The 15,715-nt window shown below is 33.4% G+C and overlaps 3 protein-coding genes and 1 non-coding gene across 5 annotated transcripts; 3 read left to right on the top strand and 1 right to left on the bottom strand.

The window, feature by feature from the left end:
• The first annotated feature begins 353 nt into the window (after positions 1–353).
• LOC111898106 (histone H4) lies at positions 354–887 on the top strand. The gene has a single exon (XM_023894031.3). The coding sequence runs from the start codon at positions 432–434 to the stop codon at positions 741–743; it is 312 nt and encodes a 103-aa protein (XP_023749799.1). The 5' UTR covers positions 354–431; the 3' UTR covers positions 744–887.
• A 6,547-nt stretch (positions 888–7,434) lies between these two features.
• On the top strand, positions 7,435–7,957 carry LOC111898107 (histone H4). The gene has a single exon (XM_023894032.3). It carries the CDS (start codon positions 7,501–7,503, stop codon positions 7,810–7,812), a length of 312 nt encoding a protein of 103 aa, XP_023749800.1. The 5' UTR covers positions 7,435–7,500; the 3' UTR covers positions 7,813–7,957.
• Positions 7,958–9,928: 1,971 nt separating this feature from the next.
• Positions 9,929–13,240, bottom strand: LOC111898105 (UDP-glucuronic acid decarboxylase 6). Of its 2 annotated transcripts, XM_023894030.3 has the most exons (13): positions 13,089–13,106; positions 12,772–12,995; positions 12,529–12,645; positions 12,273–12,359; positions 12,052–12,139; positions 11,861–11,952; positions 11,712–11,776; positions 11,543–11,631; positions 11,379–11,456; positions 11,185–11,278; positions 11,021–11,087; positions 10,826–10,930; positions 9,929–10,296 (listed from the first exon to the last, which is right to left on the bottom strand). In XM_023894030.3, the coding sequence occupies exons 3-13, from the start codon at positions 12,616–12,618 to the stop codon at positions 10,111–10,113; spliced, it is 1,041 nt and encodes a 346-aa protein (XP_023749798.1). In that variant the 5' UTR covers positions 12,619–12,645; positions 12,772–12,995; positions 13,089–13,106; the 3' UTR covers positions 9,929–10,110. The 2 variants fall into 2 exon arrangements, with proteins under 2 accessions (XP_023749798.1, XP_023749797.1); XM_023894029.3 differs by lacking the exon at positions 12,772–12,995 and having other exon boundaries at positions 13,089–13,240.
• A 743-nt stretch (positions 13,241–13,983) lies between these two features.
• TRNAH-GUG (transfer RNA histidin (anticodon GUG)) lies at positions 13,984–14,055 on the top strand. The gene has a single exon. It is a non-coding gene; the product is annotated as a tRNA-His (tRNA).
• The last annotated feature ends 1,660 nt before the right edge of the window (positions 14,056–15,715 follow it).

Raw genomic sequence — 15,715 nt, 5'->3', positions numbered from 1 at the left:
TATAAATTAGGCTAATAAAAGAAATGACAATTAATTGCCCAACAAAATAACAAAATTCATTGAAAACCAAGAAAACATATGATTACTTGGGTTTACGACTTTAGACATATACAATCTATTATTGAAGGGCTAAGTTGTAACTTTCTTCAAAATTCATCCACGGGCCATGTCATCAATCCACCAGTTTACTGGAAACAGTTCTAGACCGTCGATTAACTAGATGGACGTCACAGATTCGTTTAAGTGTCATCACGGGGATCATCAATATCGGCCGTCGATCTTGCTTCATTGACCGCTCAAAATTTAAAATCCCCAACTCTCCTTTATAAATCTTACTCCACAATTACCATAGAATCAACATCTCTATCTCTCCCTTCATCAAGTCATTTGAGATTCAAGAACTTTCAGTCAATCAAAACCCTAATTTGAAAATGTCAGGCCGTGGAAAGGGCGGAAAAGGGCTAGGAAAGGGAGGAGCAAAGCGTCATCGGAAAGTTCTCAGGGATAACATCCAGGGAATCACAAAGCCGGCGATCAGGAGACTGGCGAGGAGAGGAGGAGTGAAGAGGATCAGTGGTTTGATCTACGAAGAGACGCGAGGTGTTCTCAAGATCTTTTTGGAGAATGTCATTCGTGATGCTGTTACCTACACTGAACACGCTCGTAGGAAGACTGTGACAGCCATGGATGTTGTGTATGCTTTGAAGAGGCAAGGAAGAACTTTGTATGGATTCGGAGGTTAATAGATGTATGAGGTGGATAGTGAATATTATGCTTCAATTATTGTAATGAATCATGTAGAACTTGGAACGAATTGGTTCTTACATTTCAAACTTTGTAATCTGGATCTGTAACTGAATGAAATTCTTACCTGTTTCGAGAACAAAGTGAAATGTTTACATGTTTTGCGTAGTCTTTTCCTGGTTGTATATACTCTTAAGCTGTGTGTGTAGATTTTATCTGCAAAACTCTTTGTGTCTTTGAAAACTTTGGATTTGAGCAACAACTTCAAAGCTGTGTGTAGATTAATCTTTCCGGTCTGTATGGTTTTGTTGTGTATGTTTTTTTTTTTTTTTTTGTTTTTTTTAATAATCTAATGTTCTTCTGAATCTATGCCGACCAAATTTCTTGTCCACCCGAGACGCATTTTTCATTGATCAATGTGATATTCGAATAATCGATTCTTACATTTTTCTTCTTGCTTATTTACATATTGATGCTACTTCAGTGATTCTTGTCTATTTACCTCTAGCCATTCAACTATGGAAATTATCACTTATTACTTCTATCTGCCATTTCATATCGTTCCCTTTGGACCAAATCGATGTAATGCTATTTATTTTTTACAATTTCGTCATAATTTGTATGTCGATTTGGATTTTCGTTTGCACTTTTGATGTATGTTTATTTGGAAACTAGGTTATAACAAACACGGTTGTTGAAATTCTAAAATAACAAAAATAAAATAATAAAAAATAACAATTAATCAGAAAAGTTTAAGAACTATTGTTTAGATAACACATTGAAACATAATATTACAACCATTAAGTATTTTATGTTTACAACCATTAACTAAAAAATAACTTAAGGTAACATGCATATGTACCTTGATGCACTCCACAAAATCAAAATGCAAGCCTTGCCCCTCTAAACCATCAGTTAGTCAATGTTTATCGCCAAAAGAAATCAATAACTCAACCTAGGATAATCAATATATTTTATATAGTAATTAAGCAATTGGAAATTTGAGTGAAGTCAATATGATAGTTAAAAAAAAAATCCACAATATTTTAAAATGTATCATGCATATTGATTACAAATACAATAGCACGTTTCCATTCAAATTATATGTAGTCAATTAGGTAATAGAGTAACAAACTTGCATTTTTTTCTTATAAGCCATGTAATCATGTTTCCCTTTCATGTTTCTACATTTTCTGAGTTGTATTTACATTCCCCTATTATGTTATCAAACGTAAAAAAGAAGTTATATGATCAAATAGATAAGAATGAATCACCTTATCATTATTTTTATGTCTGACCTTACCAAATTTCTTGTAGTCCAAACCTTTAAAAATACATACCTATCAGTGAAGCTTGTAATATTGTTAGCGATATTGTGAATCAAATCAAAAGGACTTTCTATCCTACCTGGCATCATAAAAAAATGGTGAAACGAATAAGCAAAAAAATCTATAATTATGCATCTATGTTACATTCTTTAGTGGATATATTTTGCAACCAATTATAGATTTGGATATGACTCACAGATTCATGGCCTTTAGTGGTACGATTAATACTAATAACAATGAATAAAACATGAAATTTTAACATAAACTATACATTAATCACATTTTAACATGTGAAGGCATGAGAAGGAGAAGTGGGAAGAGGGAAGAAGCGCATATAATGACGACCACAATAATACATCTAAAAGTGATACTTGAATCTCAAAAAATTCAAACCTTATACTTAAATCGACATACCATTTGGGTTTTGTGTTGATGTAGATGTTCTCTGACTTTTGATTTATCGATATGCTGTTGTAATAGACATTGAAACATGAAAAAAAAAAACAATTTGAAGCTGTGAATATGAAATCCTATTTGAAAGAGAAAACTAATTGATATAAATTATATAATACTTTTCAATTTCAAAGCCTTCAAAATTTAAAGTTTCAAACATTAAAATCTACTAAAAAAACTCTACATAACCAAGAAAAAAATCACTCTCACCGCCTGATTTACTTGGTTTTCTGATTATAGAATTTGGTTCAGTCATTTTATCAAACAAGTGGTGTGCAAAAATAGTTACCGATTCAAGAGACAAAAAACATACGGATAAGCATATACAAAACATACTCTTTCCATCAGATGACTCCATTTGATCTTCATACCCTTCATATATCTGATTTTTTAATATGAAATTGAAATAAACTTCACCGGTAGGAATCTGAAACATGTATTAGGAAAAGAAAAAAGAAAAAACACATGACTGAACATAAACATGCATAACAAGAAAGCAGAGAGGGACATTAAGGAGGGGCAATATGGTTCGAGGGTAAGGTCGAGTAGTAACCTTAACTAAGTAACGGGGACCATAAATTCCAGTTGATTTGGTGAGTTGCGGATGATGGGAATGAGAAGTGATGAAAATTATAAGCATAAAATAGGAGCTTCGGTTGAGATCCAAACATAGATCCAATTTAAATTTGGAGAAGATTTTTTTGATTTCTTGCTGCATCGATTGGTATGCATTCTAAAAATATAAGGGAGAATATGGTAACCGAATACAATATGTAATACAAGCAGGGCAATTTGGGAAATTCACTTAGATGATAGGCGCGGGAAAAATCGATTTGGAGGGTTAATAGAATGCCACCTGGAAAAATTAGTTTTATTTATTAGATTAGGGGATATGGATAAAGTCATAAAACTGTTAGTTTTTGTACTACCAGACAAAATAGAACAATACAATATTTTTTAGGACGGATGGAATAAGCCTAAGGCCATCTTCAATGGTAGTTTAATGGGGAGTTTAATCTCATTAAACTCAAAATCCCCATTGTAGGTTAATGACATGGCACTCAATAGAATGGGGAGTTCAATCCCCATTGAACTCCACACTCTCTCTCCTCTCACACACATATAAATGATGTGGCAATCCATTAAATTGTATTGGGTTTAATGGAGTGTAGAGTTTAATAGGTAAAATTGTATTGTAAGTGGAATGTATATGTGGCAATCCATTGAACTCATTTGAGTTCAATGCGTTGAAGATGGCCTAAGGTAGAACTATGACGGCAAGTGGGACTAAAACCAAAAAAAACGGAACAAGGTTTGACAAGTAAGCTTAGAGTAAAATACCTCAAATCTAAACTCATTCATTTTATTAACAAACTCGTTGATCTAAAAATTATGTTCATCATCATAACTTTTTTTTTAGATCAACGCCAATAACATAATTCGTACAACCTAGTTATAGAAGGCAAGTCTCCGGTACAGGAAAGAATAACTCAGTAAGGATTTGGGATAACTTCCTGCATATGTTTTTAACACATGAATGCTTAGATTTTATAAGAGAAAGAAAAACTAAAAATAAGGAAGTGCATGCATGCTGAAGTAGATGTGGTCCTACATTATAACAACAAATTTATTGGAAATTAACTAAAAAGATACTTGGTCAACCAGAACTAGTCAATGGTGGTTATGATGCTTCAGTCCTTGTAGTGTTCAAGGAACCTTGTCATTCTCTTGGGTCTTGTGGTCTTTTTGTGCGTTGGTTCTACTCTTGGTGGTTAGGCACGTGATGGTTTGTGGGTTGTATCAACTGCCTCTCCCTTTGCAACAAGCATGTCCTTGATTTTTTAGACGTAAGTGTTGTTGGTTCAAAACTCAGGAAAACGTACTTTAAAGTATGTGTATTGCTCCCGGGTAGCCTCGACTGTCTTTGTCGTCCCATCCCACTAAAATATGATATTGATGTTGATGTATCCAGTGGTTCACCACTTGCTTGGGTTCTTCGTTGGTGGTGCAGGTGAATTTCATAAGTGGTGTAGGTGTTGGATTTCCTTTCTTTAAAGTTAGTCATCTTCTAGTTAATTTCTTTAAAGTAACACTCTCAAACATCACCTATACAACATGGACATAAGTCAATAAATGACCAAAATATCCCTACAAGGGTTCTAACCTTTTCCTAATATTTAATTCGATAAATATATATGTTTAAAAGGTTTTTGGACTGTTTCGGAACATAAAGGTGAAAAACAATAATTTTTTAGACAATTTTCACCGTACTAACAATAGGGTTTACCGTAATGGTGGGAGCTTTTACTGTAACCCTACGTTGAACCTTACTATTCTCCAAAATGAACATATTTTTCTCGTCAAGGCTATCTAACATTCGAATTTTATTTGTTCAAATTTTAAACTTTTTAAATAACCACAAAACCATCATTCATTACAATTTGTTTTCAAAATAAGTTTCACATTTAGAGATTTCCCATAAATCATAACACGAAACACGAGGATGTGCATGATTAAGCCTTCGTTCTCCCGCAATCATTCGAGGTACCCAAAACATAATGAAAAATTATAAGCCCAAAGTCTTCCCTAAAGTACCGCCACAACACATAATCATAACTTTCACACAACATCACGCAAACAGAACCTTCAACATGTCTGGACCGCCACACCGGGCCTTCAGCCTGTCTAGACCGTTCTCTGGGCCTTTGGCCTGACTGGCCCGCCTCACAGGCCTTCAGTCTATCCGGGCCGCCCTGGGTCTGTTGGCCTTTAGCACAAAGCAGGACCGCCTCAACCCAACCACACACATGTCGACATATACATGACTCATAAACACATAATCAATCAACAGACAGGCACATATCATATAGATAAATAAGCATATCATCATCCTATCCACCAGGATTCATATCTAACAGATCATTACTGTACTCAATCATACGATAATCTGGATAACAATCCAAAGGGCTTGCCTTGGTGTCTTCCACCCGTAAGTACACCGAGGAAAACTCACATCACAAGTAGTGCAAAACTGATAAGGTCTGACTCCAAATCCCAGCTTCGGAGTCAATGCCTACAACCATTATGACCCAACCCATCAAAAACCCGAAATACCCACAATGCCTTGAAAAGTCAAACTTGGTCAACCATTGTCAAATTCAAAGTCAACGGTCAAGGTCAACAGTCCATGTTGACCCAACTCGTCAAGTGCACCTCTTGAGGTCGTCGAGTTCTACAATACTAAAAAAGTTAGGGAAACCCTAGCCAACTCGCCAAGTTTTCCCCAACTTAACACATACATTTGATTCTTCGATTACAGGGACTCTAAGGCTCAGATATAGACTCCAAATGTGTCTAAAAGGATAAAGTTTCCAACTTTATCCTTTGGGTCTACTCCAAATGCTCAAAAACCCCTCCACAAGACTTGAAAGCTCAAAGGCTTAACCGTTAAGCACAAAATCATTGAGATGTGGAATCCAACCTTTCCAGAAGAGATTCTAGCCTAAAAAAAGTCCCAAAGGTTGGTGCTTTATATATATGTATGTCCAATGCATGTCTTGAACCCAAAATGGGTCAAAAAGGGAATATATGACCTAAAGTCCATGCATGGCACCAAGGCTTGGCTAAAGACCATATCTAATTGTCATATTGAACTGTTGGATTAGGTGTTTAAGCTCATAACTATAATTGGTATGTACTTGACCCGATAATAGCATGGCCCATTAGGGTTGTAAGACTCTGGAACAATTGGATAGGATGGATACTTGAAGAAGAAATTATTATGGTTTATTAATATACTATAAGTATAATATATTAATTGAGGAATCACATTATTTAATTAGTATTGATCAATAATTAATTTGTTATTAATTTAGTGATAAAAAAACTAATTAAAGCTATAGGGATTGATTAAGTAAATCGGTAAGACTTCTTATTTGGGCTCATGAGTCATGTTGATTAGAGTTGGACTAAACCTATATGAAAGTCCATAAAGGTTTAGCCCAAAATACTAAGAAATATGAAGAGTCATTAGGGGTTGCATGGTTGTAATCCTAAGCTATATAAGAAGACCCTAACACCTAAAATCTGAACAAAATATTTCAAGTTGTAAAATTTAGTAAAATTATACACTTGATAAATATTTCAAGTTGTTGATTAACAACAACAAAATGTATAATTAAACAGTTAAAACTATTGTTGATCAAAAGCAACAAAGTAAATCACATAAATGTTATCTTTACTTATGAGTGTGTGTTATAATGTTTATGTGGAGACTTGCTTAACATCTTTTTAGTCTAGTACAAAGATTTGTCACATAAAGGAACTAGAATTGTACATAAACACTAATATAATTCAAGTTTTAGAGATAAGTAAAAAACAACTATTTGTTATAACAAGCATGAATGTTAATATAATTTAAAAAAACAAAACAAATTTATATTTGTGGTTTAAGTTAACAATATTGTTTCTATTTCAATCAATATCATTCAAGTTACTAAACTTAAGCCTTAAGTTGGTTTAGTTAACTAAACAAATCATAAAATGTTGACCTAAATTAGTTAAAATTAGTAAATCTTTCATAACTTTGAAAACATATAATTACTTTGGGGCGTTTCTCTCAATTTTTTGAATTTGGCAGGGGGTTAGGTAATATATGTCTTTTCTACAGGGGTCGATTGGAATTTCCTTAAAAAGATGCCTCCAGCATTACATTCCACGTCATCGATCCACCACTTCAGAATTATACGACCATCGATTCAACTCAATCGACGTCTCAGATCCGTTTAAACATCTATCGGCCGTCGAACTTTTTGACAAACCGCGAAAACACATGTTCCGCTCAAAATTCAAAATCCCCCAATTCCATCATCAAGTCCTTTATAAACCCTACCACACAACTCTGCTTAAATCATCATTCACCCTCCTTTCTCTTCCTCAAGAAACTTGAAATTCAAGAACTTTTTTACTCTTGACAATGTCTGGCCGTGGAAAGGGTGGAAAAGGGTTGGGAAAGGGAGGAGCAAAGCGTCATCGGAAAGTTCTCAGGGATAACATCCAGGGAATCACGAAGCCAGCGATCAGGAGACTGGCCAGGAGAGGAGGAGTGAAGAGGATCAGCGGTCTGATCTATGAAGAGACAAGAGGTGTTTTGAAGATCTTTTTGGAGAATGTTATTCGTGATGCTGTCACCTACACTGAGCACGCTCGTAGGAAGACTGTGACAGCCATGGATGTTGTGTATGCTTTGAAGAGGCAGGGAAGAACTTTGTATGGATTCGGAGGTTAATAGATCTAAGAAGTGGGTAGTGAATATTTTGCTTAAATTGTTGTAATGAATCATATCGATTTTTGGCACAATTTGGTTACATGTTATCAATGTTTTGTTGTTTGGGAAAGTGTAATTGAATGGAAATCTTTTCTGATTTGACGAATCGATTTGGAATGTTTAAGTATTGATTTACAAATTGGATTCGTGTTCATTGTCTCTTTGAATGAAACTCTTTTCTAATCCGTTAAAGCCAATCTGTTTTCTAAACGATTAAAGTCAATATATCTTATTATGGTTAGCAACGTAACTATTCAGTAGAATCTGTGATGGTCCATCTCTAAAACTTATAATTTATTTGATACATTTCATGGAAAGTCGTAACTCGATAACATTGGTGGTCCATCTCTAAAACTTATAATTATTATTTTTATCTCATTAGGATTGAACCTAGGCTTTCCTACTTAGTTGTTAGTTCATAGCTTCCATTTCCATGTTAACCAAATGGACTAACTACAACTTAGGGGTCTGGCTTAGCTTTTGAATGACGAAAAGTTCTTTTAAAAAAAGATCATAGGCAAAAGATATTTCGCAAAAGACTTTTAAAATCCTTTTTTGCAAAATCCAAAAGTAGCTTTTAAAAGTGTTTTGTCAAACATCTTTTGCTTATAATTTTTTTTTAAAAGGACTTTTGGCCATTCAAAAGCTAAACAAAACACCCCTAAGTTGTAGCTAGTCCATTTGGTTAACATGGAAATGTAAATTACGAACTAACTACTAAGTAGGAAGCCTTGGGTTCAATCCTAATGAGAAAAAAATAATAATTATTTGTGGTTCTAAAAAATAAAAACTAAACATACAATAGCCAATAAAAATGTTATATTTTAATTAGTAATCTTAAGAAATTAAGTTGTGTTTTTTTGTGTATATATAAAAATATTATATAACTAAGATTTGGTAACTTTGGATTTACTAGTATCACATCAATGAACGATAACGTTTGTAATATTTATATACACGTATCGACAAAAAATGAATAAAATTTAAGCATTGTCTTAGCAATAGTTATGTTCTTTGTTGATTCCCATTATGCAATAAGAGGGTTCGAAATATGGGTGAGAATGAGTTCGTTTTATAGGTTCTTCAGTTTTTCTCGGTTTGAATTTTTTTTTGGTCCATTTCGAAACCGAACCAAACCGAAAATCAAATTCTAATTCGGTTTGGTTCGCTTTGAAAACCAAGGAAACCGAATATTTACTTAAAAAAATTAGTGTTGTAATTTTCCAACCATAAATTACAATGTTTTTAAAGTGAAAATTTAAAGTTGCGGACAAAAAGATCCAAATAATAAATGGTTAAATGATTTTTATTCTATAATTATTATTTTTATTAATAGCATATAAAATATAAAATACATTTTTTAGTTAATTAATTTATGAAATTCAATTTTTTGGTTCTTCGGTTTAAATTTCATGAAACCGAAACTCAAACCAAAAATCAAATTCACAATTCGGTTTGATTTTGGACCAAACCAAAAAACAAATTTGAATATGTTTTGGTTTCAAATCAATTTGGGTTCGATTTAATTTTTAAAATATTCGGTTTCCAACGCCCTAGTTTGAAACCTTCTATTAACTTTTTCATGATATCAGTATTCGACCAAGGTTTGAGTCCCCTGCTTTCAATTATTATTATTATTATTTTTCCCTAACAAGTATGCGTTTATTTATGCCGCTTTCCCCTCAAACTTTCATTTTTACAAATTTCATGCAAATTTCATTTTTTTTAAACTAGTTTGGTAGAAAACATTTAATTTATATTATCTATATAACATCAATATTTTAAAAACAATTTAATACAAAGAAAATAATATAAATTTGAAATACTTTAAAACATAGACATACAAATTAATAAGAAAACAAATATGTCATCTCGACATACCTTGATTCATTTCAACTAACTACTCAGGTACACAATTAATCATCGTTCGTTTGAGAGCATATTATAGAATATTTAATTGTTATAAATTATTAATTTTAATAATTTACGGAATAAAAAATAATTATAAATAATTAGGACATTTAATGTATAAAATAGTTGATGATATGTTTATGGAGAGAGTATTGATATGGTATAGTTGATGAAAACTGTGAAAGCTGAAATAAGCTAAAGAGCCACCGATTTCCCTCCCAAAAGAGAAACGTGTTATATGAAAAAAAAAAAAAAAAATTACACCACACATACAAACAAGATATATCGCACAAACGTCTCTTATAAAATCAGAAATTAACATGATACACGTAACACGTATAATCTGTCTCATTCATTTCTCAGGATTCCAAGCCTCTTCCTAAAATCTTCCTCCATACGTGGAAGTCCCTCACGCAATGTAATCGTTGGCTCCCAACCCAACACCTCTTTTGCCTTACTAATCACCGGCTTCCTTTGTCGTGGATCATCAGGCGTGTTTTCCACATGTATAATCTTCACTTCCGGGTTTATAAGCTACATTTCACAATTTTTATTCATTACAAATTAATAATGACTAGAGTATATACATTTTAGCAATTTTGGCCCCAAAAAGTTCTCTCGCAATTTTAGTCCTTATATGAGGCTATTGTGACATTTTTGGTCACCATCCAAGTAAAATGACTGTTTTTGGTCCCCTGAGTATAATTGATTTTTTTTTTTCAATTTTTGTCCCAAAAATATAGCCATTTACTTGGAACATTGAAAAAAAAACGTTACAAAATTTTCAAATAAGGATCAACATTTAAGAATTAAATCAGCTATATTAAGGGACTAAAAATGTAATTTACAGCTATATTAAGGGACGAAAAATGTAATTTATTCTTGCATTCTACTTGGAACAAAAACCAAAAACGTTATTAAAACCTCAGATGAAGGTTAAAATTGCAAGAGAAAACTTTTTGGAAGGAAAAAAACAGCTAATATACTCAGGGACCAAAAATGGAAATTTTCTTAGTTATCATGGTTTCACATTGTTTTTCTTGTGTAAAATTACCAAACTAACCTCTTTCACATTTTCTGCAAGCTCAAGCATGGTGAATTCACCGGGATTTCCAAGGTTGATTGGGCCCGTATTGTTTCCTTCCATGAGCCGAATAAGACCATCAACCTAATTTTAAAAGGAAACAAAGGAAGAAAATTAAATAAAATAAAAGGGCCAAATGTAAATGTTTATAAAAAACTGTGGGTTTCCACTTACCATGTCAGAGACATAACAAAAGCTTCGTGTTTGAGTTCCTGGCGCTTGAACAGTTAAGGGTTCATTGCTGCATTACACCACAATAAATAATTCCTAAGACTTAGGGTAAAATGGTCATTTACTCAGATACAGGCCGTCAATTTAGTATCATAAAAACAAGTTACCGGATTGCTTGAGCTATGAAATTGCTGACAACACGTCCATCATCAATGTTCATTCTAGGTCCATATGTGTTGAAGATCCTAGCAATTCTTATTTCTGTTACACGAAATATAAAATATGAATCAGATAACTTTTATTTTACAAAAACGTATCAAATGTGTTCAAGTATAAGAAACAAGTGAGACATTATATTCACCTATTCCATGTTGCCTATGATAGTCAAACATCAATGTCTCAGCTACCCGCTTTCCTTCATCATAACAACTCCTAACCCCTTTAATACAAACCACACAACATCCATGTCATCATTTCATGACCTTTTGAATCCAATTAAGAAAAGGGGAAATGCTGTAAATTTACCGATAGGGTTGACGTTTCCCCAATAGCTTTCATCTTGAGGGTGGACTAAAGGGTCTCCATAAACCTCTGAAGTTGAAGTCAACAAAATTCTGTAGGTAAAAGAAGAACAATCAATTAAGTATTGAATATATTGGGAAGTCACAACATCAAGAGAATGAGAATTTCAAACCTTGCTCCAACTCGCTTGGCAAGTCCCAACATGTTCAAAGTTCCAATCACATTTGTCTTGATTGTCTGTTTGAGAACACGATTAAGCAAAGATGAAAAATCATTATTCATTCAGTAATATGAATTGGGTCTTGACTGAAAAAAAGATACCTTGACAGGATTATGTTTGTAGAAAATTGGGGAAGCGGGACAAGCAAGATGATATATTTGATCGACCTCAATCAACAATGGCTCCGTGACATCTGCAACCCGAAAGATATATAAGTAAGGCAAAGACAAATACCCTAACAACATCCAACAAAATGATATACCACTAATCAATGAATTCAAAGACAGCTTACCATGACGAATAAGCTCAAATCTTGGGTGACCAAACCATTGTTTAAGGTTGTCCTTTGAACCTGTGAAGTAATTATCTACAACCACCACCTAAGAAAAATAAAAAAGAAGCTTTAAAACAAAGGTATGGTGTTACAATGTAGATCCTCTCAGACCTCAAATTCATCTCTTAAGTGACAAAGCAACATTGAATTCCATTTAAATACTTTTAAAAACTGTGTACCTCGTTCTTTTCGTTTTGCATCAATCTGTCCACAAGATGAGAGCCAATGAAACCAGCTCCTCCAGTGACCAATATCCTCATGTTGGCCTATCAATGTCAGACAAGATTAATCTTATAATCGAATTATATGTGTATCACAAAAAAAACAGCAGCAAATAACATATATAGATCCAACTTAAAACCAGTTGAACAGATAAAGATGAAGGAAATTAGCGAGAGATCATTCAAAAAAATTCAAGCTACATCAACACTATACCTGGAAAAACTTTGCAGTACGGAGAGGAGATGGATTTGGAGGCGGTCGGCTAGTAACATTGTTTGCTCCAGTAGTACCCTGTGTAGCCATCTTCTTCGGATCACTTCTTCACAGTATCTAACAAAAACAGAAACCATTAGCACACGTCTCATATCAAACCCTTCCAAATTATGAAAATCTCAACAGAGTATCATCCTAACTAAATAACGATCTATGGAAGATCCAATCTCCAATTCAGATTACCTAAATGCTCTTAAAATTTGAACTAAAACCCTAACTCTTGCTTCAACCGTGAGCTCAATTTCAAAATGCTACAACTTCCAATTAAATAGCCGATCAAAGAGTTCAAATCAACATTATTAAATTATGCTACCAACTAGACGATGAATCTTCAAAATTACGCAAAACAGATCAATGAAAGCTAAGTTGTAACGAACTGTTGAAGCATCAAGCATCATCATTCTCACCTAACAGTTTACAGATCTGAATCTGATCAATAATAACTAATAAACAAAATTGAAGTTAAAATTCGTTTACGAGTTTAAAAATTGTGAAGTTACCTTGACAATTATACAAAGAAATGCCGGGATTTTTTACTAAATCGTGAGATGTTCGTCGACCTTTATATACACATGCATTTGCAATATCCTTATGCAGATCCGAGTTCGACTGAGATTTTTTGGCTACGTGCTGATCCACTGAAGGGGTGTAAGGAGAGACGTTGATTAAAGATAGAAAGTGGGGCCAGTGGTAATAAACGACGAGATGAGTTGGTGATAGGGTTAATTGGTGGTATGTCGACACATGTGATTGGCTCTAATTTTGTAAATGTAAATTATGGATTTACCTGCCACGTCAAGGAGTCATCATACATTTCTCAACGAGCACGCAATCGTGAAATCGTGATCAAGTCCACGTTTGTTGCACTTCCGCCTAATTTCCAAGTTTTTTCTTATACGATGTTATATTTTCTTATAAACTAAATTTTGTTATAAATCTTTCTATTTGTATATTTTAATTCTAGTGAAAATTTCAAATTTTCTACATAGATATACGTTTTTTTTTCATTCAATTAAGTATTTTACAAATAAAGTGACTAAACAAATAATATATATGGATAAAATGTTTTGTTTAATTTTAAAACTGAATAAATCGTTTGAATAAACTAAATGAACATTTTACTTTTACAATCTAACAAACAGTTTCATATTATTTATCAATTTTAACAATATTCTCTCCTTTGCGAGCTTGTAACCTGTCCCCATAAAAATCTAAGTCAAATCTTTCTAATCATTGATTTAGAAAGACACCATTGTTAAAATTGTTTTTAGGGTTAGGAATTTCTGTGGAAGGTTTTCAAAGGTAGGAGATGAAGAATATATGAATGGAGGTGAAAGAAGTGGATTATGTCTAAAACAGGTTAATAATGTATTGGTTACAATCTAAAACATCAATGTGGCTGTAGTTTAGTGGTAAGAATTCCACGTTGTGGCCGTGGAGACCTGGGCTCGAATCCCAGCAGCCACACACACATTGTTTTTAATTGTTTCTCTTAAAATTTCAATTACATGCATCTAGTATCCACACATTGTTTTTAATTGTTTCTCTTAAAATTTCAATTACATGCAGCTAGTATCCATTATAATCTTACAAGTCAACCTACACTAATTAAAACATAAATCTTTTTTATAATCTTACAAGTCAACCTACACTAATTAAAACATAAATCTTTTTTGGCCTAAACTTAAAACCTCAATGCTACGTTCTTTTAAGCATGATTTTTCAATATAACTCGTATGTTCGAATTCTCTTTTCCATTAACCATTTACTCCTTTCAATTTTAACATCGCAGACAACAACATCAGTTTTACAAAATTCACCATGTATGGTATCAAAAAACATCAACTTCATATGTGAATTAACAAAATTTATGAAAGTATTGTATATTCTCACAACTTCTAGAAAACCAATTACAATAGTTTATATATATATATATATATATATATATATATATATATATATATATATATATATATATATATATATATATATATATATATATATATATATATATATATATATATATTATCGATCATAGTAATTATTTAAAGATAACGATTAATTTGAAAAAAAGATAAACATATATCTAAACAATAAGAATGTGAAGATAGCGACTCCAACTGAGAAGATAACGACTCCAACACTCCCTCTCAAGTTGGACTGTGCAGATTGCAAACACCCAACTTGCCACGTAAGTAATGAAATTGTTTTGCTCCAAGAGCTTTGGTAAAGATATCAGCTGGTTGTTCTTCCGTCTTTATCGCAACGATCTTGATTTCTCCACTCATAACTCGTTCCCGAACAAAATAGCAGTCCATTTCAACATGCTTCGTACGTTCATGATAGAGTGGGTTGGCTGCAATATGTCGAGCAGCATTATTGTCGCACATCAACACAGTTGCATCACTCTGCTTGGCACCCAGATCACACAAGAGCCAACGTAGCCATATAATCTCACAAACAGTGCTCGCCATGGCTCTGTACTCAGCTTCAGCGGACGACCTAGCTACCACACTTTGCTTTTTCGTTCTCCATGAGACAGGAGAACCCCCAATATCAACGAAATAACCCGTACACGACCTTCTAGTGGAATGACAACTAAGCCAACTGGCATCACAATAGGCAGTAAGAGTCATGTCTCTCTCTGACGAAAGAAATAACCCTTGTCCTGCAGTGGTCTTCAAATACCGAAGAATTCTAAAAGCAACATCCATGTGGGACTGTCTAGGTTTGCTTATATACTGACTCAGTTGATTAACACTGAAAGCAATATCAGGCCTAGTAATCGTAAGATAGAGTAAACGACCAACCAACCTTCTATACTTTGATTCGTCAACCTCTGGAGTTTCATCCTCTTTCATCAGTCTAAGATTTTGTTCCATGGGAAAATCACTAGGTCGACAATCTTGAATGTGACAATCCTCAAGAATGTCTAAAGTGTATTTTCTTTGGCTGATCACAAAACCCTTTGAACACCTAGCAACCTCAATTCCCAAGAAATACTTGAGTGGGCCCAAATCTTTTATACTGAACTGACTTTGCAAGTTAATTTTCACTTGATTAATCTTATGAGCATCATTCCCCATAAGAAGGACATCATCAACATATATGAGAGCAATGACACGTA

This window comes from Lactuca sativa, chromosome 8, assembly GCF_002870075.4.
Source record: "Lactuca sativa cultivar Salinas chromosome 8, Lsat_Salinas_v11, whole genome shotgun sequence".
Classification (NCBI taxonomy): domain Eukaryota; kingdom Viridiplantae; phylum Streptophyta; class Magnoliopsida; order Asterales; family Asteraceae; genus Lactuca; species Lactuca sativa.
This window is presented reverse-complemented; position numbering and strand designations above follow the sequence as displayed.